The sequence below is a fragment of the Ovis canadensis genome, chromosome 1 (assembly GCF_042477335.2).
Source record: "Ovis canadensis isolate MfBH-ARS-UI-01 breed Bighorn chromosome 1, ARS-UI_OviCan_v2, whole genome shotgun sequence".
NCBI classification, from domain to species: Eukaryota; Metazoa; Chordata; class Mammalia; order Artiodactyla; family Bovidae; genus Ovis; species Ovis canadensis.
This window is the reverse complement of record NC_091245.1, coordinates 161475548-161502120: the sequence shown is the minus strand read 5'-3', so window position 1 is coordinate 161502120 and position 26573 is coordinate 161475548. Positions and strand designations below refer to the sequence as shown.

Below are 26573 nucleotides of genomic sequence, written 5' to 3'. Positions count from 1 at the left end.
ATGAGCCTTTGCACCCATCTGTAATAAACTGTGTTCTCCAAAGATGACTGCAAAAATATTTCCCATCTCACATATGCTTCTGTAATGTCATCTTGCCACTTTCCCGTCACCGTGTGAAATCTATCCTTTTCCCCCTCCCCCAAATCTGGGTGGACCCTGAGACTGCTTTGATCAATAGACTATGATGGAAGTGACACAGTGCCTCTTAATTGGCCTGGCAGCTTCTTTCTTCTTCCTCTTGGAAGCTAAGTACCACGAAAGCAGTGCCACTTTAGGACTGCGTACTCAGGGAAACGCAACCATGTGGAGAAGCCCTGAAGCATGGCATATACCGTGTGGAGACAGAGATGCCAAGAAGCCTGCGCTGTTAAACATGTGAGTGAAAAGTCATCCAGAAAGTGCATCTTCCAGCCCCAGCCACCCTGACTGGTCCCGTGTGCAGCAGAGACAAACAGTTTAAGTAAATAAACCCTTTCTAAATGTTTGATACATAGATCATAAGTAATATAAAATGATTATTTTATAAGCCACTAATTTGGGGAGTCTTTACTCAGCAAAAGATGACCAAAACACCACCTTTTTAGTGGGTTAGTGACTGTCTATACCTGTCCTGGGAAATCCTATATACCGGAGGCTGGTGGGCTACAGTCCATGTGGTTGCAAAGAGACACAACTTAGCAACTGAGCACTAACAACTATCTGTACAATGAACTGATATATACACTGTTGTCTTCAGTGGCTGTTAAGACATGTTATGTTGTTGGTCTTAAATGACCCCGGGTTAAAGTCCATACGTATTTTATTTCTGTTTTTCATCTTATTTCTGCCAGATTGCTGAATCTAATTTCACAAAGTTGTTTTGAGAAATAAAATGAATAAAGTAAACCTGCTTTGTAATATTGAGGCACTATACAAACATTATTTTATTAATCTCTATGCAACATTGGAAGAATTGGAAGTTGCCTACAACAACCAGAAACACTAACTCATTCTATTCACTTAATAATAGACAATTTCTAAATTAGGCTCTGGTCTACAGATTTGAGGGTAACTTTAGGTCTCTGCTACAGAATTAAGAACATAGATTTATGTGGCAATAAATTTCTTTGCTAATCCAAGATATTTTCCCTTTCTGGCTTTAAGGCTCTTTTCTAAAGAGAAGCTTCTATAAATATGTTTTTCATGATTATGTATACATTGCAATCTTGCTTGTAGATTTTTGATTTTTCAAAAAGGTGGATGGAGACATTTAGGATTGACATTTTGATTGCTGAATCATGTCAATACACAGAAGCATAAATATCCTACTGCTCTGGATAATTTCTACCGTGATTTCAGATCAAGTTTAGTGTATCAGCTCTAAGATGACACTTGTTTGTGTTTTACAGGCTGTCTTGGCTCTTTCAGAGCTGGATTATTCACTACTGCTCGTCTGTCAACTAATGCTTACCCTGACCTGAGGAGCTGTGTCAATGGTAAACACTTCTACCATCAGTTTAAAAACCAAAATGACAAAAACCTGCAAGTAAAGTACACCCATGTAAATATAACTACTGTTTAAACATCAACAAATGAGCCCTTGAAGGGCTGGCTGTAGGCCACGTAAGGAGGTTTTCTCAAAATACATTTGAGGAATAGTGTTTTTTTGGGGTGGGGGTATGCCACATGGCTCTAGCACTGGATCAAATTGGCCAAATAATTATTTCTTTCAGTGTTTATTTATTATTTACTTAGTTTAAACTTTTAAGTATCATATAACATTTGTATGTATCAAAAATATACAAGATGAATTCTTTTCTTCTTTTTGGCCATGTTGCACAGCTTGTGGGACCTGAGTTCCTCCACCAGAGATTGAACCCAGGCCACAGCAAGGAAGATCCCTAACCACTGGACTGCCAGGGAACTCCCTGAAGGAATGTGTTTTTAGATGTAAATGCTGCTTAAAATGAATTTTCTAGCTAACTTTTAAATTGAAGTGGTCCTTATTTGCCAAGCTTTACATCATTGGCTTCAGAATTTTATTCCCAAGAGCTTTTTGACTGTTGTTGCATAATCATGTACTTTTGACCAAATGTTGCAGTTGACTAATAGATCACAGGGAAGCCACATTTATTTTTCTGACTTTTGGTATAAATGAGGAAATGTGGAAATATTGGTATATTACTGGTATACCACATTTGGTATAAATGTGGATATTAATGTGTAAAATATTGTGATATCAAGTTAGCCTTTTCCCTCTGAAGTTCACATAAGGCCTAATGATAAATCTGGTAGATTATTTGTCTCTAGTTTATCAATTTCCTGACATGCAGAGACAAAGGTGAAATTGAAACATGTAAATTGGGATGTTTGTCCAGTGAATATTTTACATGCAGCATTGGTACTATTGAGATATTCACTTATCTTCACTTTCTATAATTCAAAATTAGCTGTAACTTCACAAGTAAAACATTTTGCTTGAACATGTATATTTAATTCATACTTTATTGTTTTAATTTACCCAAGGACAGAAAAATAATTTTATAATTTCTTGATTAACCTGTTTTCTATTCTTTTAACTAATATATGGACTTCTCAGATATCCCAGTACAGAATCCACCTGCCTATGCAGCAGATGCAAGAGGTGTGGGTTTGATCCCTGGGTTGGGAAGATCCTTTGGAGTAGGTAATGGCAATGCACTCCAGTATCCTTGCCTGGAGAATTCCCATGGACAGAGGAACCTGGTAGGCTATAATCCATGGGGTCACAAAGAGTCAGACATGACCGAGCAACTGAGCACACACACATAACTAATACCTAATAAATTGCTAATTTTCAGAAAACTTGCTTTTATGAGGACATTTTTTGAAAAGTTCAGTGATTAGATTTTAGTTAAATTTTTTAAAAAGTGTTTTTTTGCAGTTAACAGTTTGCTTTGCTAACTTAAGGAAAATGTCAAGGAAAGATGAAAGGAATTTTCAGAGTTGGCTAGGAAGGCTGGAGAAACAGGTGCGGGAATATGCAGGAGCCAGGAACCATTGCAGTGTCTAGTGAGGCGAGAGAGACTATAAATAATTCAAGAAATAAATGGGGGTATCATTTAAGATAGTGATAAAGTGCTGTGACACTTTATGAAAGAAATATCCTTGCCTTAAAAATCATGGTGTTCTGCTGCCTGGTGCCCAATGTCTGAAAACCATTTGACTAGAGTTCTGTTTATTTAAAGCAGGAGAATAAATCTGGTCCCTGTTATTCTGTGCTGTGCTCAGTCGCTCAGTCGTGTCTGACTCTTTGAGACCCCATGGTCTGTAGCCCACCAGGCTCCTCTTTCCATGGGGATTCTCCAGACAAGAATACTGGCGTGGGTTGCCATTCCTTACTCCAGGGGATCTTCCCAAGCCAAGGATCGAACCCAGGTCTCCTGCATTGCGGGTGGATTCTTTACAGTCTGAGCCATCAGGGAAGGCCCTCTGTTATTCTGTTATCCCAAGTTGGAAGTCTCAAATTTTTCTGTTGGTACTGAATAATTTCATTGTTCTGCCTACCTCATGAAATTGTTTTAAGGTTCAAATAAGGTAATATATAAAAAGAATATTAAATTGCAATTATTAACTATTGTGTATATTTGCAAACATAAAAGTAGTTATGGGGCTTCCCTGGTGGCTCGGTGGTAAAGAATCCGCCTGCCAATGCTAGGGATAAAGGTTCGATGCCTGATCCAGAAGGATCCCACATGCAAGAAGCAGCTAAGCCTGTGCACCACAACTATTGAGTTTGTGCTCTAGTGCCTGGGAACTGCAACTACTGAAGCTCACAACAGAGTCTGTGCCCTGCAACTAGAGAAGCCACTGCAGTGAGAAGCCTGGGCGACACAACTAGAGAGTAGCCGTGCTCCCAGCACCTAGAAAAAGGTCCGAGCTCAGCAAGGAAGATCCAGCAGAGCCGAAAATAAACAACTAAATAAAATTATTTTTTAAAAGAGTGGATTTAAACAAAAATTAGCTTTCTTTTGCAGAAATAATTATAAAACTTTAATAGATCCACTTTTCTTCTTGAAAAAGTATTTGAAGAACTCAGTAGTATTTTTTCCCATATACCATAGACTTTGTTCATGAGATTTCTATTAAAGGACATAAGTTTCTATTGTACTGTGGTGTGTTATAAAAATTAAATAGATATGTATTTCCTTTAGCCATTCCAGACCAGTGTAATCCTCTGCCATGCAATGAAGATGGCTATATGACCTGCAAAGATGGCCAAGCGACATTCACTTGCATTTGTAAATCAGGTTGGCAAGGAGAAAAGTGTGAATCTGGTATGTATAACATACCCAGCTGGTATGAGTATGTATAACATACCCAATCTGAATTGACTTCCTGAAAAGTTCTCAGAAGGCTTTATTACTTTGAAAGTACTCTGCTTTCTCCTTTCAGATATAAATGAATGCAAAGATCCTGTAAATGTAAATGGAGGTTGCAGCCAGATTTGTGAAAACACGCCTGGAAGTTACCACTGTTCCTGTAAAAATGGTTTTATTATGCTTTCAAATAAAAAGGACTGCAAAGGTAAGAGTAAAAAGGTAGAGTAAAAAAAAAGCATTTACTGTGTAAGAGCAAAAATTCAGAGGAATTTCCCCAGGAAATTAATAGAAAACTCTTGAGTTTTAAGTGTTTATAATAAGTATACGTTATTATCCACCTGGATGCCTGTAATTCTGTGAGATTGCCTTTAGTTTATTGTTTATTGGGTATTTTTTTATTTCAGAGTATTTTGTTGTTTTCTTATTGTGTATGTATGTGTGTATTGATACATGCACTTGCACATGTTTTAATGAAGAATTTCATTATATGGTGATAAAGTGAAGTTTTAATTCAAGTCTTCACATACTACAGTATTTGCAAAATCATTGTTGATCTTATTTCTTCCAGACTCTATAGTATCCAGGTGGATAATTAAGTAAGCAGGGTGACAATATACAGCCTTAATGTACTCCTTTCCCAATTTAGAACCAGTCTGTTGTCCTATGTCTGATTCTGATTGTTGCTTCTTGACCTGCATACAGGTTTCTCAAGAGGTAACTAAGATGATCTGGTATTCCCATCTCTTTAAGAATTTTCCACAGTTTGTTGTTTTCCACATAGTCAAAGGCTTTAGCATAGTCAATGAAGCAGAAGTAGATGTTTTTCTGAAATTCCCTTGCTTTTTGTGTGATTCAGTGGATGTTGGCAACTTGATCTCTGGTTCCTCCAAATGGTGGTTTAGTCGCTCAGTTGTGTCTGACTCTCTGTGACCCCATGGATGTCAGGGAATGTTTAACAGGAGGATTCCTATGTGCTGTTTCTCATAAATCTTCTGTTCCTTATTAGTTTCTGTTATCAGAAGCCAGTGGAGGGGCAAGCCACTCCCAGGACTGAGGTCATAAGATGAAACAGGCTTGAATCTCCTTCAGTAAACATTCTCCTTAGGACAAAACTGCTTAGTCTCGACCCTCTTTCTTAAGATATGGATTGTCTCCTGACCTTGTGACCATTATTAATCCCTAGTTCCCTTGGTAACAGTTGCTGTAAGTTTGCTTTTGAAAGGTTGTTGCTGAATCACGCAAACACGCCAGGATTCTTGGCCCCCGGAGGAGAAGAATTCAATCCGGAGCCAGAGACGAGGCTTGATCGCTCAGAGCTTTTGTGTAATAAAGTTTTATTAAAGTATAAAGGAGATAGAGAAAGCTTCTGACATAGGCATCAGAAGGGGGCAGAAAAAGTACCCCCCTGCTAGTCTTCAGCTGGATGTTATATAGTCACTAGCAGTCTGTTAATGAAAGAAAGGAGTGTCTTAAAAGTCAGAATGGCACCAGGCCTCTCACCCATAAGATGCATTTTGGGATAATCTTGGCACCAAATTGTTCATCCTGGGCCATAAAATGATTAACCTGAATCCTGTAGAAAGACAGATTACCATACAAATAGTTTCGTTTACATAGATTAGGGCAACAACATCTGAGTATAACATACTGGTTTGTCATTAGGCAGGACCAACTTGAAGACGGAGTTTGGGGTAAATGCATGGTGCATTAGCATAGCTTAAGACAAACATTTCCATAAAAAATGCATTGGTTATTTCAAGGTTTGAGAATAGTTAACTTTAGGTGAAACCAGGTGTCGTGGCAACATAGTAATTTAAGAGAAACCTCCTTTTAAATTTGTATAGAGAAGGGAAAAAAATATCACTAGTTTGTTTCCTCCTGCTGCTTAAGAGAGATAAAAATGTCTGACACTTGCAGGCTATTTCCTCTGTTTGGAGACCCCTGGCCTTCCTGCCTGTTACCCTCTCAGTTTTCTGATCTTTATCATTGTCAAAAGAAATTTCTTGTACAACAGCCTATATATACTCACAGAAAGATCATTAAAGCACCTTTGCTCCATCAGAGCTTGGGTCCCGTGTCTTTCTTTCTTTCTCTCTCTCTCTCCCTCCCTCCCTCTGGCTCTCTCTTTCACTTTCTTATCATCCACTCTGGACCACCAGGTCCCAGTCCATTAGGACCTCAACACATGGACTGTAACCCACCAGGCTCTTTTGTCTATAGGATTCTCCAGGCAAGAATACCGGAGTGGGTTGCCATTTCCTCCTCCATGGGATCTTTTGACCCAGGGGTTGAACCCGGGTCTCCTGCATTGTAGGCAGATTCTTTACCAACTGAGCTACAAGGGAAGCCCTCTGGTTCCTCTGCTCTTTCTAAATCCAGCTTGTACATCTGGAAGTTCTTGGTTCATATTCTGTTGGAGCCTAGCTTGAAGGATTTTGAGCATCACCTCGCTAGCAAGTACAATGAGTGCAGTTGTGTAGATTTGAACGTTCTTTGGCATTTCCCTTTTTTGGGATGAAATGAAAACTGACCTTTTCCAATCCTATGGCCACTGCCAAGTTTCCCAAATTTGCTGGCATATTGAGTGCAGCATTTTCACAGCATCATTTTTTAGGATTTGAAATAGCTCAGCCGGAGTTTCATCACTTCCACTAGCTTTGTTTGTAGTAATGCTTCCCAAGGCCCACTTGACTTCACTGTCCTGGATGTCTGGCTCTAGGTGAGTTGATCACCCTATCATAGTTATCCTGGTAATTAAGGCCTTTCTTGTACAGTTCTTCTGTGTATTCTTGCCACCTCTTAACATATTTTGCTTTTGTTAGGTCCACACTGTTTCTGTCCTTTATTGTGCCCATCTTTGCATGAAATATTCCCAAGGTATCTCTAATTTTCTTGAAGAGATCTCTAGTCTTTCCCATTCTATTGTTTTTGTCTATTTCTTTGCATTGTTCACTTAAGGCTTTTTAAAAAATCTCTCCTTGCTATTCTTTGGAGCTCTGCATTCAGATAGGTATATTTTTCCTTTTTTTTCCTTTTCCTTTCGCTTCTCTTCTTTGCTCAGCTACTTGTAAGGCCTCCTCAGACAACCATTTTGCCTTTTTGCCTTTCTTTTTTTTGAGAATGGTTTTGATCACTACATCTTATACAATGTTACAAACCTCCATCCATAGTACTTCAGGCACTCTGTCTATCAAGTCTAATCCCTTGAATCTATTTGTCACTTCCGCTGTATAATCAAATGGGGTTTGATTTAGGCCATACCTGAATGGCCATGGGGTTTTCCCTACTTTTTTCAATTTAAGTCTGAATTTTACAATAAGGAGTTCATGGTCATTTCCTGGTCTTGTTTTTGCTGACTGTATAGCGCTTCCTCATCTTCAGCTGCAAAGAATATGACCAGTCTGATTTTCGTATTGACCTTCTGGTTATGTCCACCTGTAGAGTTGTCTCTTGGGTTGTTGGCAAAGGGTGTTTGCTATTACCAGTGAGTTCTCTTGGTAAACCTCTGTTAACTTTTGCCCTGAATTCATTTTGTACTCAAGACCATACTTGCCTGTAACTCCAGATATCGCTTGACTTCTTACTTTAGCATTCTTGTCCACTATGATGAAAAGGACATTTTTTTTTTTTTTTTTTGCTGTTAGTTCTAAAAGGTCTTGTAGGTCTTCATAGAACTGTTCAACTTTATCTACTTCAGTATTAGTGGTTGGAGCATAGACCTGGATTACTGTGATTTCAATAGTTTGCCTTGGAAATGAAACAAGATCATTCTGTCATTTACTATGATATCATTTAAAGTGTAGTTAAGTGACTTTAAGGTGAACTGCATAAACTAACAGTTTCTTATGACCAATTATACAATTTTAGATTATATATCTTTCTTGTTTGCCTATTTGAAGGTGTTTGAGGGTAGATATTTAGAATACCAGTATCATTAGAACACTAGTTACAGAAAATCACCATACTGAAAGGATACAATATGCATTCCATAAGCAAATAATATCCATTTGTACTTGAACATCTAAATACTTGAAAGAATTTGTGCTGCTAAAGAATTTATGATTTACATTTTAATTAAGAGCAATTTAATCCTTAGCCATTGAGTTAATACACATTAACCAAAAGTTCTCTTAGAAATGAGTGTCTCTGTTGATCAGTACATATGTTTCTGTATGGTTCATTTACATAGTGTTTTGTTCACGATACATAAGCAATAAAGTACAAAATTAGTAGAAGAATATATATACAATTGTTACAACAGGGCCTTTATTTAAAATGTGAATTTGGTTGGGATTAAGTTGCCAGTAAATTTCCAAAAATGCAAGAATAAACCTTTTCATTAGACATTAGATGTCAGTGTAGAACCATAAAATGTATATACTATAACCCACACTCATATAATTTAAAGGAATTCGTGTAATATGCCTCAAATCAAATAAATTTAGTCATGCTTTTACTTCCTGTTAAAATACATATTTTATAGCTCTTTTTTAAAAATTAAGTGTTTTTTGAACTAATTATAGATTCACATGCAGCTGTAAGAAGTAATAAAAGACATCCCATGTACCTTTACCCAATTTCCCCAGACAGGAATACTTGCAAAACTATAGTACCTCATAACATACAGAATATCAACATTGATACAAGCAAGATACAGGAAAATTTACTTGCCACAGTAAATTGATTCATTTATTTTTTGTGCAGGTTATTTTAAATAGAGAAATGTCTGAAAATTTGGCCAATTTTTGGAAAAATTAAACCATCAGCTTTTTCGAGCAGAAAATCTAGATTTCATTGTCTTTCCTCAGAAAGTACAGATGAGAAAGTTCAGTTCAGTTCAGCTCAGTCCAGTCACTCAGTCCTGTACGACTCTTTGCAACCCTGTGGACTGCAGCACCCCAGGCCTCCCTGTCAATCACCAACTCCCAGAGTTTACTCAAACTCATTTCCATTGAGTCAGTGATCCCATCCAACCATCTCATCCTCTGTCGTCCCCTTCTCTTGCCTTCAATCTTTCCCAGCATCAGGGTCTTTTCCAATGAGTCAGTTCTTTGCATCAGGTGGCCAAAGTATTGGAGTTTCAGCTTCAGCATCAGTCCTTCCAATGAATATTCAGGACTGATATCCTTTAGGATGGACTGGTTGCATCTCCTTGCTGTCCAAGAGACTCTCAAGTCTTCTCCAACACCACAGTTCAAAAGCATCAATTTTTCGGTGCTCAGCTTTCTTTACAGATGAGAAAAGTTCACTATAATAATTATATCTCTATTGAACTATTTCTGTCACTTGGTTTTTTCACAGGCACTTATTCAATAACTAGTTGCAATTTGAAATTTCTGAAATATTAATTTAATGTTAAAATTTATCCTGAAAAAAAAATTAAAAAAAATAAAATTTATCCTGGATTAGCTGTGGCTTCATAGTTTGAGACCTTACCCAATCCCATTTTAAATTTGAGTCACTCTTGAATAATTTAAGCAGTAATAGTAGTATGCAGATTTAGCTATTGTCCATTTCCAAAGGAAAGGTGTAAGAGTGATGAGCCATCTCCTTTTTATCCTATTTTTTATATTTGTGATAATACAGAGTAAATAAGCTTTTTTTATTTTTCAGTGTAGATAGGCTTTTAAGACTATATTTCAGAAACATGTGGTTAGGAATACATGTTAAGAATATGATGAGTCTCTTCAATTTATTTTCATACTGTAACCTGGTAGATAAAAAAATAAAGCCTTTTTTTCTTTTACGTGATTACAAGGAGATAGCAGACACCAGTCAAATTCCCTATGCATTTGTAGAAAGAAACTGTATTAGGTGAACTAAAATGTGATGATAGATTTAATATTTTGCTATTTCTGATCCATTTTGTTGTCTTATTAGATATATGAAACTAGACCCAGGAAACACAAAGCAAGGGTTCTTTGCTACTGTCTTCTGGTATGGGGAAATTGTTTTTAATATACTTGTTTCATTTGTAGATGTGGATGAATGCGTTTTAAAGCCAAGCATTTGTGGCACAGCTGTGTGCAAGAACATCCCAGGAGACTTTGAATGTGAATGTGCTGAAGGCTACAAGTACAATCCCGTATCAAAGTCTTGTGACGGTAAAGTTCTGTTGGTATTATTGGTGGTGGAGGGGGTGAGTTGGCACCCTGATTTGAAATGAGATGCGTTGGTTCTCCTTGATATCAGTAATCAGATGTTCTCAGGTGGTAAAATCCATGCTATAATTTGATCAATTGGGTAGTGATGGCTTCCTTCCAGATTAAAAGTATGGACCCATGCATGTTCTTTAGTGCTGTGCAATCTGATGGCCCTCTAAGCTGTATATGAATTGCAGACCTCCCATATATGATAGAAGCAAAAGAAACACATAATATTCAAAAATAAAAAGAAGCTGAAAGGAAACACACACACACAGAAGAAGGAAGACAAATTTAAAACAAGGTGGTTAGAAATGTTTGGTTTTATGCCAGGCTTTTCATTGATTTTCTGTGTGTGTTTAAGTGTATCATTTTATTGTAAAATAGTAAATGATCTAATTCCGTTATAATTAAATATATTTAAAAAGAAAATCTTATCATAACCAGATGAGAGCCAAGCTCTAAAACCGTGAGAAGCAGTGATTAGTGATGTCTGTGTCTGGATTTGGGAGAGCTCTTGAAGCTTGGGATTACTTCATTCGACTCCAGTTCTGCTGCCCAGGTAGCTTAGATGTGTCATAGGGTTATTTTTTTAAAATCATGGATATGTACAAATTATCTCACATCCTCCCCTGATTTTTTAAAAAATTTTAAAGTGAGTTTAATATCATGACTGAAAGTGAAAGTGAAAGTGAAAATTTCTCAGTCATGTCAGACTCTTTGCAACTCCATGGACTATATGGTCCATGGAATTCTCCAGGCCAGAATACTGAAGTGGGTATCCTTTCCCTTCTCCAGGGAACATTCCCAACCCAGGGATTGAATCCGGGTCTCCCCCACTGCAGGTGGATTCTTTACCAGCTGAGCCACCAGGGAAGCCCAATATCATGACTAAAACTAATCCAATTAACAGTAATTTTTCTATTATGGCAAAATACATGTATAAGATATGTGCCCATTAGCCATTTTTAAGCATACAATTCAGTGATATTAATTACAGTCACACAGTTATGCAGCCATTACCATTATCTGTTCCAAAATTTTTCCAAATGGAACTCTGTAACTGTCAAGCAATAAATTCCCCCTCCTCCCTTTCCCAATCACTGACAACCTCCAAACCCTACTTATCTCTCTGTGAATTTGCTTAAATTGATAATAATCTTAGAATAGATTTTTTTCAACTATTTATACTCCTTTTGAGATTTTGATGTCTTATATCCTCACGTACTCAATAAACAATATCTCCCCCCACACACTATTTCTACTCTCCCACCCCTCCAAATAGAAATTACCATGATCAGCCCTAAGCATTTGCAGATTTATTATTAGCCAACTTCATCACATTGTATTGTATTGTAGTTATATTCATTGTATATGTTGAATAACTACAGTGACTTTGTTGTTGTTCATTCGCTAAATCATTTCTGACTCTTTGCCACCCCATGAACGGTAGCACACCAGTCTCCTCTGTCCTCCACTATCCCCTGGAATTTGCTCAAATCATGTCTGATTCAGTAGGGATGCTATCTAACCATCTCATACTCTCTGCCCGCTTCTTCTTTTGCCTTCAGTCTTTCCCAGCATCAGGGTGTTTTCCAATGAGTCGGCTCTACACATCAATGAATATTGTAGTTATATTCAATGAATGACAGCATTTTTTTAAAAAAGATTTAAATGTGGTATCAATTCCGTTCAGTCGTTCAGTCATGCAAACTGTTTGTGACCCCATGGACTGCAGCACACCATGCTTCCCTGTCCATCATCAACTCCCGCAGTCTACTCAGACTCATGTCCATTGAGTCAGTGATACCATCCAACCATCTCATCCTGTCCTCCCCTTCTCCTCCTTCCCTCAATCTTTCCCAGCATCAGGGTCTTGAGTCAGCTCTTTGCGTCAGGTGGCCAAAGTACTGGAGTTTCAGCTTTAGCATCATTCCTTCCAAAGAAATCCCAGAGCTGATCTTCTTCAGAATGGACTGGTTGGATCTCCTTGTAGTCCAAGGGACTCTCAAGAGTCTTCTCCAACACTACAGTTCAAAAGCATCGATTCTTCAGCACTCAGCTTTCTTTATAGTCCAACTCTCACATCCATACGTGATTACTGGAAAAACCATCGCCTTGACTAGACAGACCTTTGTTGACAAAGTAAGGTCTCTGCTTTTTAATATGCTGTCTAGGTTGGTCAGAGCTTTCCTGCCAAGGAGTAAGTGTCTTTTAATTTCATGGCTGCAGCCACCATCTGCAGTGATTATGGAGCCCCTCAAAATAAAGTCTGCCACTGTTTCCACGTTTCCCCATCTATTTCCCATGAAGTGATGGGACCAGATGCCATGATCTTTCTTTTCTGAATGTTGAGCTTTAACCCAACTTTTTCGCTTTCCTCTTTCACTTTCATCAAGAGGCTCTTTAGTTCTTACCTTTCTGCCATAAGGGTGGTGTCATCCACATATCTGAAGTTACTGATATTTCTCCCAGCAATCTTGATTCCAGCTTGTGTTTCTTCCAGTCCAGCGTTTCTCATGATGTACTCTGCATATAAGTTAAATAAGCAGGGTGACAATATACAGCCTTAACTTACTCCTTTTCCTATTTGGAACCAGTCTATTGTTCCCTGTCCAGTTCTAACTGTTGCTTCCTGACCTGCATACAGATTTCTCAAGAGACAGGTCAGATGGTCTGGTATTACCATCTCTTTCAGAATTTTCCACAGTTTATTGTGATCCACACAGTCAAAGGCTTTGGCATAGTCAATAAAGCAGAAATAGATGTGACATACATATATACAATATTTTATTACTTTAGTTATGCTATTCAATTTCAATAGTATTGAGGGCTCACTAATTTTGGGGTTCTATTTTAAGTGGAAACTATGCTATAGCAGTGTTTGAGTTTGGGAATTTTCAAATATCACAGGGTATATTCATCTAAAAGGTCAAGGATCTTACATATTTCTAAAGTGTATCTAAGCTGAAGCATCTTATTAAAACTTTTCAAGAATGATTTTCTTAAAGTATGGATTGGGACAGGGACCATAGAGGGAGGTAATAGCACAGTGAGGTTTTTTTTTTTTATGTCTTTAATAAGTTAAGAAATAAATATATGTCCTTAAATTTATTGCCACCATTAATCGTTGCATTATGGAAAGTGATATTTTCTTGATATAGTCATTTAATCTCCAACTACATTGTTGTTTAATTGCCAAGTTGTATCCAACTCTTTTGTGACTCCATGGACTATAGCCAACCAGGGTCCTCTGTCCATGGGATTTCCCAGACAAGAATACTGGAGTAAGTTGCCATTTCCTTCTCCAGGGGATCCTCCAGACCCAGGAACTGAACCCACATCTCTGGCTTGGCAGGTGGATTATCTCTGTGAATCACATTAACCTTCAGTTAAAAGGGATGTTTTCTTCCCTTCCCGGTCTTCCTGTCCTCCCCTCCACTCCTTCTTTTCCCCCTCCTTTTCTTTTCTTCAAAGCAAAGAGTTAAGAAGAAAGTGTCAATGGAATTCATATGATCAGATTTGACAGTTACATTGAGACTCTGTTTTTTTCTTCAAAATCGTAAAATTAGCACAGTTGTTATATCTTTACTAATTATTAATTACTGAAAGTTAGTCATTAAATCTGTTAATTCAGGTATATAAACAAATTGAAACTACATTTGTGACTCATTTAAATTTCTGTGGCAAGTGCACAAAGGTGATTTGATATCAAAGAATTTCTTTCACTAAGGATTTATTATCACTGACTATCTTATACTAGAATCAGAATAGTCCTTCTTCTGTTGGGTTGAACATTTAGGAGATATTAAAATTTATTTTCTTTTCCCCCAGATGTGGATGAATGCTCTGAGAACTTGTGTGCTCAACTTTGTGTCAATTACCCTGGAGGTTACTCTTGTTACTGTGATGGAAAGAAGGGATTCAAACTTGCCCAAGATCAGAAGAGTTGTGAGGTAACACTTTGTAATACTAACCTTGCCATCTCTTTTTACAAATGAGATCCAGTTACTTATTTCCATATAGTTGAGGCAAATAAGAATACAGATTTCTACTATAATTGCTATAGTTCAAAACAAGCTATGAGTCACAATCTATTTACTAATTTTGACCACGTAATTTGGTAAACATTGGGAGGAACTTCCCAGGTGGTGCTTGTGGTTAAGAAGCTGCCTGCAAATACAGGAGACATAAGAGACGCAGGCTCATTTCCTTGGTCAGGAAGATCCCCTGGAGGAGGGCATGGCAATCCACTCCAGTATTCTTGCCTGGAGAATCCCAGGGACAGCAGACACTGATGGGCTGCAGTCCACAGTGGGTGACAAAGAGTTGGGCACAACTGAAGCGACATAGCTTGCATGTGGATAATTAGCGACTAGATTAAGAAAAAGCTGCAGGGCCACAGTTCAGAGAGTGCTCATCTGTATAGCCCGTACTTTTATAAAATGCAATGTGTATGCTTACTTAAAAAACTGTAAAAAGCTAAGCTTTATACTTCTCTTTGTGAGAAAAAATCTTTCATAGAAATTTCAGTGAAAACATTTTTCAATGTCTACTTTTGTTTATCACATTCTGACAAGTTTGATCATGGTTTAGCCATGTTAGTTCTTGCAAAAGTGTGCATAAAATCTCAGGTGCAAACAATTTTTTCAGAGTAGGGTTCAGTTGAGGTTTAAGTATATTGAAATTCAGAGGGGTCAGTTTTGTTATTATCTCTCCAACTTGCTTCTAGGTTACTCAAATTCAATTCATAATTGATCCAGAAATTGAATGTTGGGGGTAGGTTCTAATATTTCTTCCACTGAAGAAATCTGAAGCTCTTTCCCCTCACCCCCAAGTAAGGATCACATTAGTGATCTTTAATCCAATTCATGAATCTGTTCTAATTTTTAAAAGTGAAAGTGAATTGTCATGCTTATGAGGCAGACATGAAAAAAAAAGAAATACCCTTAACTGATTATTTAATAGTCATTGATTTACACATATACTCTCTATCTGCTATCCAGAGAAGCTGTATATGTTTAAAAAATGTCAACATTTCCTATTATGCTACCTATTTGGTAAAGGAAGGTAAGGAAAGCTAGTTGGTATATGTAGTAACTTTGGTAGTGCTTCATTGAAATGTATTGTGTGCATGTTTATTTTGTAAATTGATATCCTATTATTTCAGTATTTCTTGTAGTTACACATTGCCATCTTCCTTGGAATAGATTTACTAAAGTTCTAAGAGGAAATGAGATATTATTTCAGGACCTAGATTTAATACAGTGCCTTTTGCACAGTTTTCCCCAGAATATCCCTGGATGTATGCCCAAGAACTTCTCCTTTAAAAAACTTTCCATTTAGATGTTTGTTTTTACTCTTAAAAGAAAAAAAAAAAAAACCTTGATAATAGTTCATGCGTGTGTGCTAAGTCACTTCAGTAATGCCTGGATCTTTGTGACCCGGTGGGTTGTAGCCTGCCAGGCACCTCTGTCCATGGGATTCTCCAGGCAAGAATGCTGGAGTGGGTTGCCATGCCCTTCTCCAGGGGATCTTCCCAACCCAGGGATCAGACCTTCGTCCTTTATGTCTCCTGCACTGACAGATGGTTCTTTACCACTAGAGCCACCTAGGAAGCCCTGGTAGTAAATCACCTGACTCTAAATCTTTTTTATTTTTTGGTAAATTCCTTTGAGATTATGATGATATCTTACTTTATATTTATCCTGTTCAGGTTTTTCAGCATTTCCTTTGATATCTAGAGAGCACATTTTTGCTCAGAAAAATTTTGGCTTAATAAGGCTTTAAAACAAATGGAGGGTGAGTGGGAGGGAAGCTCAAGAGGGAGGAGATTTGTGTATACATATAGCTTATTCTGCTTTAAAGAATCTGCCTGTAATGCAGGAGACTTGAGTTCACTCCCTGGGTGGGGAAGATCCCCTGGAGAAGGGCATGGCGACCCACTCCAGGATTCTTGCCTGGAGAATCCCATGGACAGAGGAGCCTGGTGAGCTACAGTCCATGGGGTCTCAAAGAGTCAAACGCAACTGAGAGACTAACAATATCATAGCTTATTCACTCTATTTTACAGCAGAAACTAGCACAACATTGTAAAGCAATTATACTCCAAAGAAAAACAAATAAGCTAGGTACGGAGGAAAAAATAAATAAAACTGGCTCAGCGGTAAGGAACCCACCTGCCATGCAGGAGCCCGCAGGAGACAAAGGTTTGATCCCTGGGTCAGGAAGATCTCCTGGAGAAGGGCATGGCAACACACTCCAGCATTCTTGCCTGGAGAATCCCATGGACAGAGGAGCCTGGCGGGCTACAGTCCATAGGATCATAGTCAGACATGACTGAAGTGACTTAGCATGCATTCTTGGAGATTACACTGATGGACTATACAAGGAAGTAAAAGATATTGCTTTGTTATTACCATTGGTGTTCTGCATTTATTTTATTGTATCAGAGAGGATATGTTTGACAAGAACACTGTTGCTGCTGCTGCTGCTGCTAAGTCGCTTCAGTCGTGTCTGACTGTGTGCGACCCCATAGACGACAGCCCACCAGGCTCCCCTGTCCCTGGGATTCTCCAGGCCAAGAACACTGGAGTGGGTTGCCATTTCCTTCTCCAATGCATAAAAGTGAAAAGTGAAAGTGAAGTCGCTCAGTCATGTCCGACTCCAACGACCTCATGGACTGCAGCCTACCAGGTTCCCCCTTCCATGGGATTTTCCAGGCAAGAGTACTGGAGTGGGATGCCAGTGCCTTCTCTGGACAAGAACGCTAGGAACCAGGAAAGCATGATATACTGACACGTACACTAAGCAGTAACCAATGCTTTTTCTTATTTTGTTGCCTTTTCTCCAGGCTGTTCCAGTGTGCCTCCCTTTGAACCTTGAAAAAAATTATGAATTGCTTTACTTGGCAGAGCAGTTTGTAGGGGTCGTTTTGTATTTAAAATTTCGTTTGCCAGAAACCACCAGGTGAGGTACCAATGTCAGTGATAATTATAGAAATAAGCAGGTCAGGACAGAAAGGAGTCACTGAAAGGTTTAAAATCCATGAAATTTTATTAACAATCATATAAGTTAGGTGTATTATCAATCAGATGATATTGGGTACCCTAAATTTCTTTTTTTCCTTCACACATATTTTTCACGCTTGAATCATCTGGGGTTGATCTAGGCTGATCTTCCCTAGTGATCATTTTACCTTAAGCCAGAGTTCTTCCTATTCTAACGAATACATATTTTTAAGAAGCTGGAAAAGAGGATTTTATGTATTTGTGAAAGTTTCATTCTTTTTTTATGCTTTCTAAGTAATGGGAATAATTCAAGAAACTGCTTTTAGAATATAGTTATATTCATAATTATTAAGGAAACTATGATAAGATTGCTGAAATATTTTAAAGAAACGTGTCACATGATTTTAGTTGACTGAGTACTTTATCTCCTCTTCCTGTAGTTAGGTTGACTTTGGAGAGGGAGTGATTGCTTCTGTTTTTGAGTCATGATGCTACTTTATCAAATTTTCTCAAAGCCATACATTGTTGGAACTAGGGGAAAAAAAATTGGAATTTTGTGGGAATAATGGAAAGGAAACATTTGAGACTGATTATAGAATCCAAATTTTAAAATATTTTAATTGGATAAGCATGTATATTTAGAATTTAATCCATTAGATATATGAGTGAATACTCGTTAAATAATTCAACTCAATTCATAGAAATTTTATTATTAAGGAACACTGAAATTTATTCACTGATATAATTGTGCCCTTTCAGCACTCTGATTTCCCCTTTAAAATGTGGTTTTCCCCTTTAACATCTCAGAGCAAAGACTATCTTCTAGTGATATAGATTGGAGACAGCCTTTCCTTGCTATGAGAATAATTATGAGACAGAAGAATTAAGTATCTCAGACACTTTCAGAGGTATTCATTTCTCACCATTCACAAAAGCTTGGGCTCTAACATCAGATAAAATTGGTCAAACAATTGTTTTCTTTCAGTATTTATTATTTAGTTTAAACTTTTTATTGAGGTATTATATGTATATATACACACATACACACAGAGAGAAATATACATGTAATATACATATATCTTACATACACAGCTTGATGAAGTTTTGTAAGCTGCTACCTGTGTAAGAAACACAAAGAACAGCTAATGCTTTTTGTTTCTTTTTTCGCAAATTTCTTCAACTCTGTTTCCCAAGATCAAATACTTGTGCTGCCCCAAAGTTAACAAGTTCACTTTTTTCACTGTACAATACTTCTGAAAGAGAATGAATTGTTCCCCAACGTAGTGAATCAGTATGCTGTTGTATTCCAGACAGAAAATATGCAGAACACAACTCTTTGAATTACTGGTTTAGCATGTTTTTACAAAGAGAAGGAAATTATCTCCATAACAGGATCAACTTGTAGAAAATCTTGACCATACACAGATTCAGGTTTTGGCAAGATAATATATACTTCACATCAGCAAAATGTGATGAATATGAAAGAGAATAGAAGTCCCTACTCAGAGCAAAATGCTTCTTTTAAAATATAATCTGAGTTCCTTAAATTCCTAGTAAATTGTGATCTACCCAACAAGCTTTACTCCACGTTTACTTCTTTATACTATTTCCTTGGAATTCTCAAGGCTAGAAAGTTTATTCTGTCACTTTTTCTTTGTTCTATTTTAGGTAGGTTTGTGCCTATTACAAATGATGCCTCTATTACTATTACTATTGTACATAGAAAAGGAAAGAGTCTGGGATTCTTTCTTGCCATATTTAATAATTATCTGAAATCTTAATTTTTAATTTAAATTACCTTTATTTTAACTTAACTCAGATGACTAGTAGTTATACAATTATTTTTCCTGTTTCCTGTTTATCTTTTTTCAATCATTTTGCTTTACTGGTCCCTTGGAAACTTTAATGCTGATTTTCATTAAAGTATCATAAGGCCATGAATTGATATATGTTATTTTTCAGTCCAGCATTCTTAAGATTTTTATCCTTCCCTGTAGTAGCTACATATATGTTCAATGTCTTAATAGCAACAGGAATTGTCAGAGCTCAGATTGCCCCAAAACGTGGGTATATCTTTTAAACTCTCCTTCTATGTACTCCGGTATAGTGATTTGTGCAATTAGAGATTTGGAGAGCTTTTAAAATTAAACTAACAGATACATTTAAAAGTTTTTGATTTTACTTTCCTTTACCACACATGAAGACTTAATTATGTTAGAAATCATTCAGATACTATCTTGTATATCTCTGTGAGTGATTCCTTCCTGACATATATGAAATCATAGGGAAAATTTGCTCTTTGATGGATGAACCAATCGTGGATTAAACATCTTTTATTAATCATATATGGATACAGAAGAAAAAAAAGAATCTTCATGTTAGATTATATAGTGTATAAAAGGCTCTGAGACAATATGCCCAATATTTGTACATGTGTATTCCAGCATTTAAAAGAGCTTTCAAAACAAATGCCAAAAGATGAAAAATTTATCAAAGCATATGCTCATTTGGAAAAAATGTTCCACGAATAAGCAAGAAAGTAAAACAGCTTGATTTAAGTACACATGGAGCCAGAGATAATACAAGAAGAGCTTAATCCTGCCCTTTTTTATCTTTTCTAGTGAAAGAGTTGTCTCTTTCAACATACTGCTATTTGCCAGTTCGAGAGTAAAAGAAAAACATGATCTTCATTATTTCTCACTATTCAGGCTCTCTCTTTGTCCATTGTTCAGATTTTCAGCTGAATTTGATTTCCGGACATATGATTCAGAAGGTGTTATCCTGTATGCAGAATCTTCTGATCACTCATCTTGGTTCCTGATTGCACTTCGTGAGGGAAAGATTGAAATTCAGTTTAAGAATGAAAAGACTGTCAAAATGACGACTGGAGGCAAAGTTATTAATGATGGTTTATGGAATATGGTATGTTTTGCAGAACTCATAAAGAATCATTCCACTCTGATGCAGTTTGTATAAAATCATTAATCATTACTTTAATAGTGATACCAAACCAAAATAAGTTTGGGTTTATCTGATGTGTGAAGTGTATTCTACACACTGTAAATACCTGAAACGGTCTGAGAAATTATTTTCTCTCAACAGTGTGGATTTCCCATAACTGAAGTTGTTTTCAGTTACTAGCTTTTTTAAAAACAACTATTTTGTCTTTAACTTTTTACCTTTTTTAGTGGCTGTCACTGGTGAACTGTGATATTGCACCTATAAGTTCAAGGGTTATGCAAAGGTAACACTGATCTGGGACAACTACAATGGATAGCCATCAATATTTTTAATGCAAAAGAGAAATACACGTAGTAACAAAATTAAAATTTTAATTTAATTTTAAATATTATCATATAGATTAATAGATTTATACAAATAGGATGGCTGGAACAAATCAGAATGCTTAGAAACTAGCATTTTTAGTTAATCCCTAAAAGTGAGTCTTTATTTGAATAATCAAGAATAGAACTTTAATCTACTGTATTCAAATGGAACTTATCTTACAGAAGGGATTACTGTTAGTCTACAGAGGGCAGAATATCAATTAAATCAATGCTACTTTCAGCAGAGAAGAGCTGAGAAGATCAGCTTCACCTTGGAATGTGGTACCCCAAAGAGACACTTTCTAAGTCTATGGGAACTGACAAGAAAGGTCCATGTTAAGCAGCCATGTAAAGTCTTCACTAAATTATTTCATTGTATTTATCCACTCTTGCAATCATATATTCAATAAGGATTTAGTAAATGTGTTTAAAATGCTATATTCCTGAGTCCAAGGGGCTGAAACCACAGTAAGAGATTGTCCATGTTCTTTGAGGTTAGACTCTCAGAGTTCAATAGTGGGTGTGGCCTTGTGAACCAATATGGTGTAATGTGAAATACGTTACAGGAAAGTGTCATAAAGAATAGTTGGGTGCAGATGTGGTTCGCCAAAAAGGGGGCTATCTGTTGATTGGCAGCCATGGATTTTGGGCTCCTAACTTTGAAAGAATTGTGGCTTCACAGGATCAAATGCAACTGTCAGAGAAGTTGTTAAAATTCTTTGACTTATGTTGTATATTAGTATAGTTTTTTTTTACCACATCTTACCCACTACGTCTGTATCTATAATATTTGATGCATACAGCTATTCCTCCAGTATACTGAAGAATACACTTTAATGCCAGATGTCCCTAAATCACCTATCTAAAACCACTAAAATCACTTTTGCAGTAAAGGAGAGTAAACAGAATTCTTTTTTCAATGAGTTTATACAAATTGGAAATATCAGCTGTTTGAAGGTGAATTTAAATACATTTCTAGGTAGGATATAATGTATATAAAGAAGGTAAATATTTATCTGTGAAGTGATCATGAGTTGCAAGTAGTGTTTATTAAAGAATTGTTCATGGGCTATATCTTGTTAAAGATAGAATTTGGGTTGAATGGAAGGCAGCTGTTCAGTTTCTCCTATATTTATGATTCTTGTTAAAAAGAAACTATGATTCAATGATAATGCCCATGTTTTAGCTAAAGCATTCAAATTAAAATCTCCCTCTATAAACTGAATACAAGCTTATAGAAAAAATAAAATTTAAGAACAGTAACAAGTCAGAGAGAAACTTTGGTAATAAATTTGCTGCTGTTGTTTTTTCTTTAAATTGCAATTCAATATTTTAACAATTTTTGCATTTTCCACCCCGCTGATAAATAGGATTTCTTTTTTCACTCCATACCTTTTAAATTTAAAAGATAGTATGGTAGCATGGTAGTCCTACTAACTTATAATCCTGATGATTTATTAATGAATTATACTGTTTCAAACAAATTTATGCAACACAGAAATTATTTGAAATAAATATTTTAAATAAGTATTTAAATTTTAATTAATGACAAAGTGATTAAGTTAAACTAACATATAAACTGGACTATTCACTTTATTGCAGTTGTTTTACTAATTTTAAATTATTTTTAAAAAAGTATGTTAAAAATAAGAAATTAAAATGTATAATTAGAATTGTTTTAAAATTCAGGTAAATAAAATTGAATGTATAATGATTGTCATTAGAATGGCTATAACTGTAGGAATATTTATTCTTATAAGTGATTATTATATTTCATAGCTGGGTATAATCCTAATATTGGTGGAAAATGTATAATTTGTATAATTTCATTTATCCAACAAAATATTTTATGAGCACTTTGTGTGCTATTCCTTCTTCTAGGTGGTGGGGATGCAATAGTGAATAAAACAAAAGTCCTTGCTCTTATGGAGCTTGCATTTTGGTGGTGAGATGAAAACCACAACCGTGTCAACAAATAGCTATGTCAGGTAGTGATTAATGCAATGAGGAAAAAGAAAAGCAAGGCCAGGCAGTAGAGAAGGATGATGGTGAGTGTGCATATGCAATCAGAAAAGTCATCTCTGATGGGATTGCATTCAATCAGAGACGCGAGGGCACATGACAAGCAGACATTTTGGAAAGAAGATAATTCCGTGTCACATGAACAGCAAATACAGTCTTAGGCTAGAGGATGTGTTCGTTTTTATTTGAGCAGCAACATGAAAGTGAGTGTAGATGCAGTGGAGTGAAAAAGGGAGAGAGTAGTAAAAACTGAGGTCAGAAATGTGGTCTGGAATAAGACCTTGAATTTTGTGTTAAGTGGAAAGACCTTTGGTGATTTTGAGAAGTGATATGATCTAACTTGCATCTTAAAAGATGATCTTGGTTAGACCTAATGACTTTGTGGAAACTGTAGAGAGTAAAGATAGTGGCTCAGTGGTAAACAATCTGCCTGCCAATGCAGAAGACACGGGTTCAGTCCCTCAGTTCAGTTCAGTCACTCAGTCGTGTCCAACTCTTTGCGACACCATGGACTGCAGCGCATCATGCTTCCCTGTCCATCACCAACTCCTGGAGTTTGCTCAAATTCATGTGCAATGAGCCAGGGATACCATCCAACACCCTTCTCCTCCTGCCTTCAATCTTTCCCAGCATCAGGGTCTTTTCCAAGGAGTCAGTTCTTCGCATCAGGTGGCCAAAGTATTGGAGCTTCAGCTTCAGCATCAGTCCTTTCAGTGAATATTTAGGACTGATTTCCTTTAGAATGGACTGGTTGGATTTCCTCACAGTCCAAGAGACTCTCAAGAGTATTCTCCAACACCACAATTCAAAAGCATCAATTCTACGGCACTCCACTTTCTTTATAGTCCAACTCTCATATCCATACTTGACTACAGGAAAAACCATAGCTTTGACTTGACGGACCTTTGTTGGCAAAGTAAGGTCTCTGATTTATAATATGCCGTCTAGGTTGGTCATAGCTTTTCTTCCAAAGAGCAAGTGTCTTTTAATTTCATGGCTGCAGTCACTGTCTGCAGTGATTTTGAAGCCCCCAAAAGTAAAGTTGGCACTGTTTCCACTGTTTCCCCATCTGAAGTGACGGGACCGGATGCCATGATCTTAGTTTTCTGAATGTTAAGTTCTAAGCCCACTTTTCCACTCTCCTCTTTAATCTTCATTAAGAGGCTCTTTAGTTCTTCTTTGCTTTCTCCCATAAGGGTGGTATCAGCTGTATATTTGAGGTTATTGATATATAAGGTTCAGTCCCTGGTCTGGGAAGATCCCACTTGCCTCGAAACAACTATGCCCGTGGGCCACAACTATGGGCTTTCCTGGTGGCTCAGACAGTAAAGAATCTGCCTGCAGTGTGGGAGACCCAGCTTCAATACCTGGGTCAGGAAGATCCCCTGGAGAAGTGAATGACTACCCAGTCAAGTATTCTTGCCTGGAGAATTCCATGAACAAAGGAGCCTGGCAGGCTGTAGTCTGTGGGGTTGCAAAGAGTCAGCCGCGACTGGGTGACTAACACTTTCACTTTCACAAGGGTAAACCAGGATATGGGATTAGGAGACTTGCAATAACACAGTGAAAAGATGACAGCTTTGACTGCAGTGTTGATTGTAGGAGTGCTGAGAAGTGGTCAGATTCAGGGTATATTTTTAAGATCCAGCCTTTAATTTAAGATAGACTAAAACCTTTTGGAAATTCAGCATAAAGAGGGCCATAAAGACACCAAGATGAGTTATTGTCAATCTGCGGTTTTAAACTCTATCACATCCAATATACTGCTCTAAATATTATATTAAAAAGAATATAATTTATTAAAAATATGTTTCAATATGTAAATACTTAAATTCAAGTATAATATTTGTCAAAGCTTGCTCCTATACATAGAATAACATAAAAGCTACAAATGAAGGCTTATGCTGGGGTGTTATTTTACTTTAGAGCATAATTTTTCCCTTCCTGTGGTAGTGCTTTGATATGCCTATTGTCTGGTTACCCTGATTGATAAGTAAATGCAGAGTTTGCATTTTGAGTCCTACAGTTTTACATGAGGAAATTGCAGTAATGGTTCTTCAAATTGCCTTTATAAGAAAAAAAATTTTATTGTTTACCACTGCTTCCAATTTTTTTAGAAACCCAAACTACTTTCAAAATTGGAAAAACCCAATTTAATTTAATGTATTATGCTTTCTTATGACCTCAACTACTTTTGAATTTTGAAACAAAATATAATTTAATAAACATAATACTGAATGTACTAGCTTCTCTTATTTATATTAAAATTTATTTACATTATTGATTTCATATTTATACTATCAGACAAATGCAAAATAAGGGCACTTAAAAGTTTCCTAAGATTCTGTAGAGTGATTCTCTTTTTTTTTAACTGTTAATTTTATGGCACACTGGGATTGAAAGATATATATTATAAATGAATGTTTAAATGTGATAGAAAAATACTGATTTTTAAACTTTAAAATATGGTATTGATTTAGTTTTGATCAAGAATTATCACACTAAAATGAATTTTTATCACCTTTATACTAATTTGACATGTTAAATGTATTGGAACAAATTAACAAATGCATTAAAATGATTACCTTGGAAAATTATGCACTGGAATAATAACAGGATTTTTCAATCTTAGTGTTTAATATGAAATGCAGTAATGTTTGGTTGTTTGATAATTTTTGTCTTTTTAATTGTAGGTCTCTGTGGAAGAATTAGAACAGAGTATTAGTGTAAAAATAGCTAAAGAAGCTGTAATGAATATAAATAAGCCTGAAAGCCTTTTTAAGCCCACCAATGGGTTTCTAGAAACCAAAGTATACTTTGCAGGAGTACCTCGGAAAGTGGAAAATGCACTCATTAGACCGGTAATGATCCAAGATTGTATCATTCATCATGGATGAAATCTTTCATCTGTAATAGATTTGAAAATGTATTTTTTTGAGAGTCAAATGAAGTTATTTTGTTGAACACACCAACTGTGAAAACTTGAATTGAACGTGGAAAAATAACATTATCAACCTTTGAAATTATAGTAAGGAAATAAGAAAATGAATGTAGTGTTTTTGAGCCTGTTTAAATTCTACTTCATGGAGAAGTAGATTTTTAAAAATTCTTCAAGCATCAGTTAAATATTAATATCATAATAGTCCATACTCAGCCATTAGACATATAAATGCGTATATCTGAGTCCAAAAGTACATTATTTTCTAGAAGCCAGTCAAAGTAAAACTTTCTTAGGTCTGTTTTAGGACTAAAATTTGGGAGACAAGTATAGCATGTAAGGTGGAATTTTAAAAAGAAAATCTTTGATGGGAATAAAACTGCAGCCTGTCATAAATTGAAGCTAGATATAATAGATGATTTTTCTATATGTGTTTGTCTAACTTCTGTGGAAAAGGTTCATGAAGAAGACTGATCACTGACCTTGAAGAGTTTAAATTTTTCATTTGAAGTCATGGATCTGCCAGTGTTACACTTACTGATTTAATTTAAATATTTACTATTTTATATATATTTCAGTTGCCTTAGCTTTTCAAAGATTTGTGATATGATATAAAATCTGAGTTAGTTAACTCATGTCAGAGTGAATATACCTGTCCCTTTGAAATTGATAAATCAAGACATTTTAAAAGTAAAATAAATGATTCAAAAAGAATCAACTATCTGTGAAATGGCTACACATCTGAGTGTGGCTGGATGCTTTGGTGAGATTAAAGAATGCAAAACATGTTTGTT

The 26573-nt window shown here is 36.3% G+C and overlaps 1 protein-coding gene across 1 annotated transcript in view; it reads left to right on the top strand.

Moving 5' to 3' along the window:
- PROS1 (protein S) overlaps positions 1-26573 on the top strand; it is a 66477-nt gene that overhangs the window by 31116 nt on the left and 8788 nt on the right. Inside the window, exons 4-11 of the mRNA XM_069578977.1 lie at positions 1389-1475; positions 4173-4295; positions 4414-4545; positions 10319-10444; positions 14318-14439; positions 17337-17452; positions 20226-20415; positions 25535-25702. Of these exons, the coding sequence (XP_069435078.1) occupies positions 1389-1475; positions 4173-4295; positions 4414-4545; positions 10319-10444; positions 14318-14439; positions 17337-17452; positions 20226-20415; positions 25535-25702 (1064 nt within the window). The remainder of the gene's footprint in view (positions 1-1388; positions 1476-4172; positions 4296-4413; positions 4546-10318; positions 10445-14317; positions 14440-17336; positions 17453-20225; positions 20416-25534; positions 25703-26573) is intronic.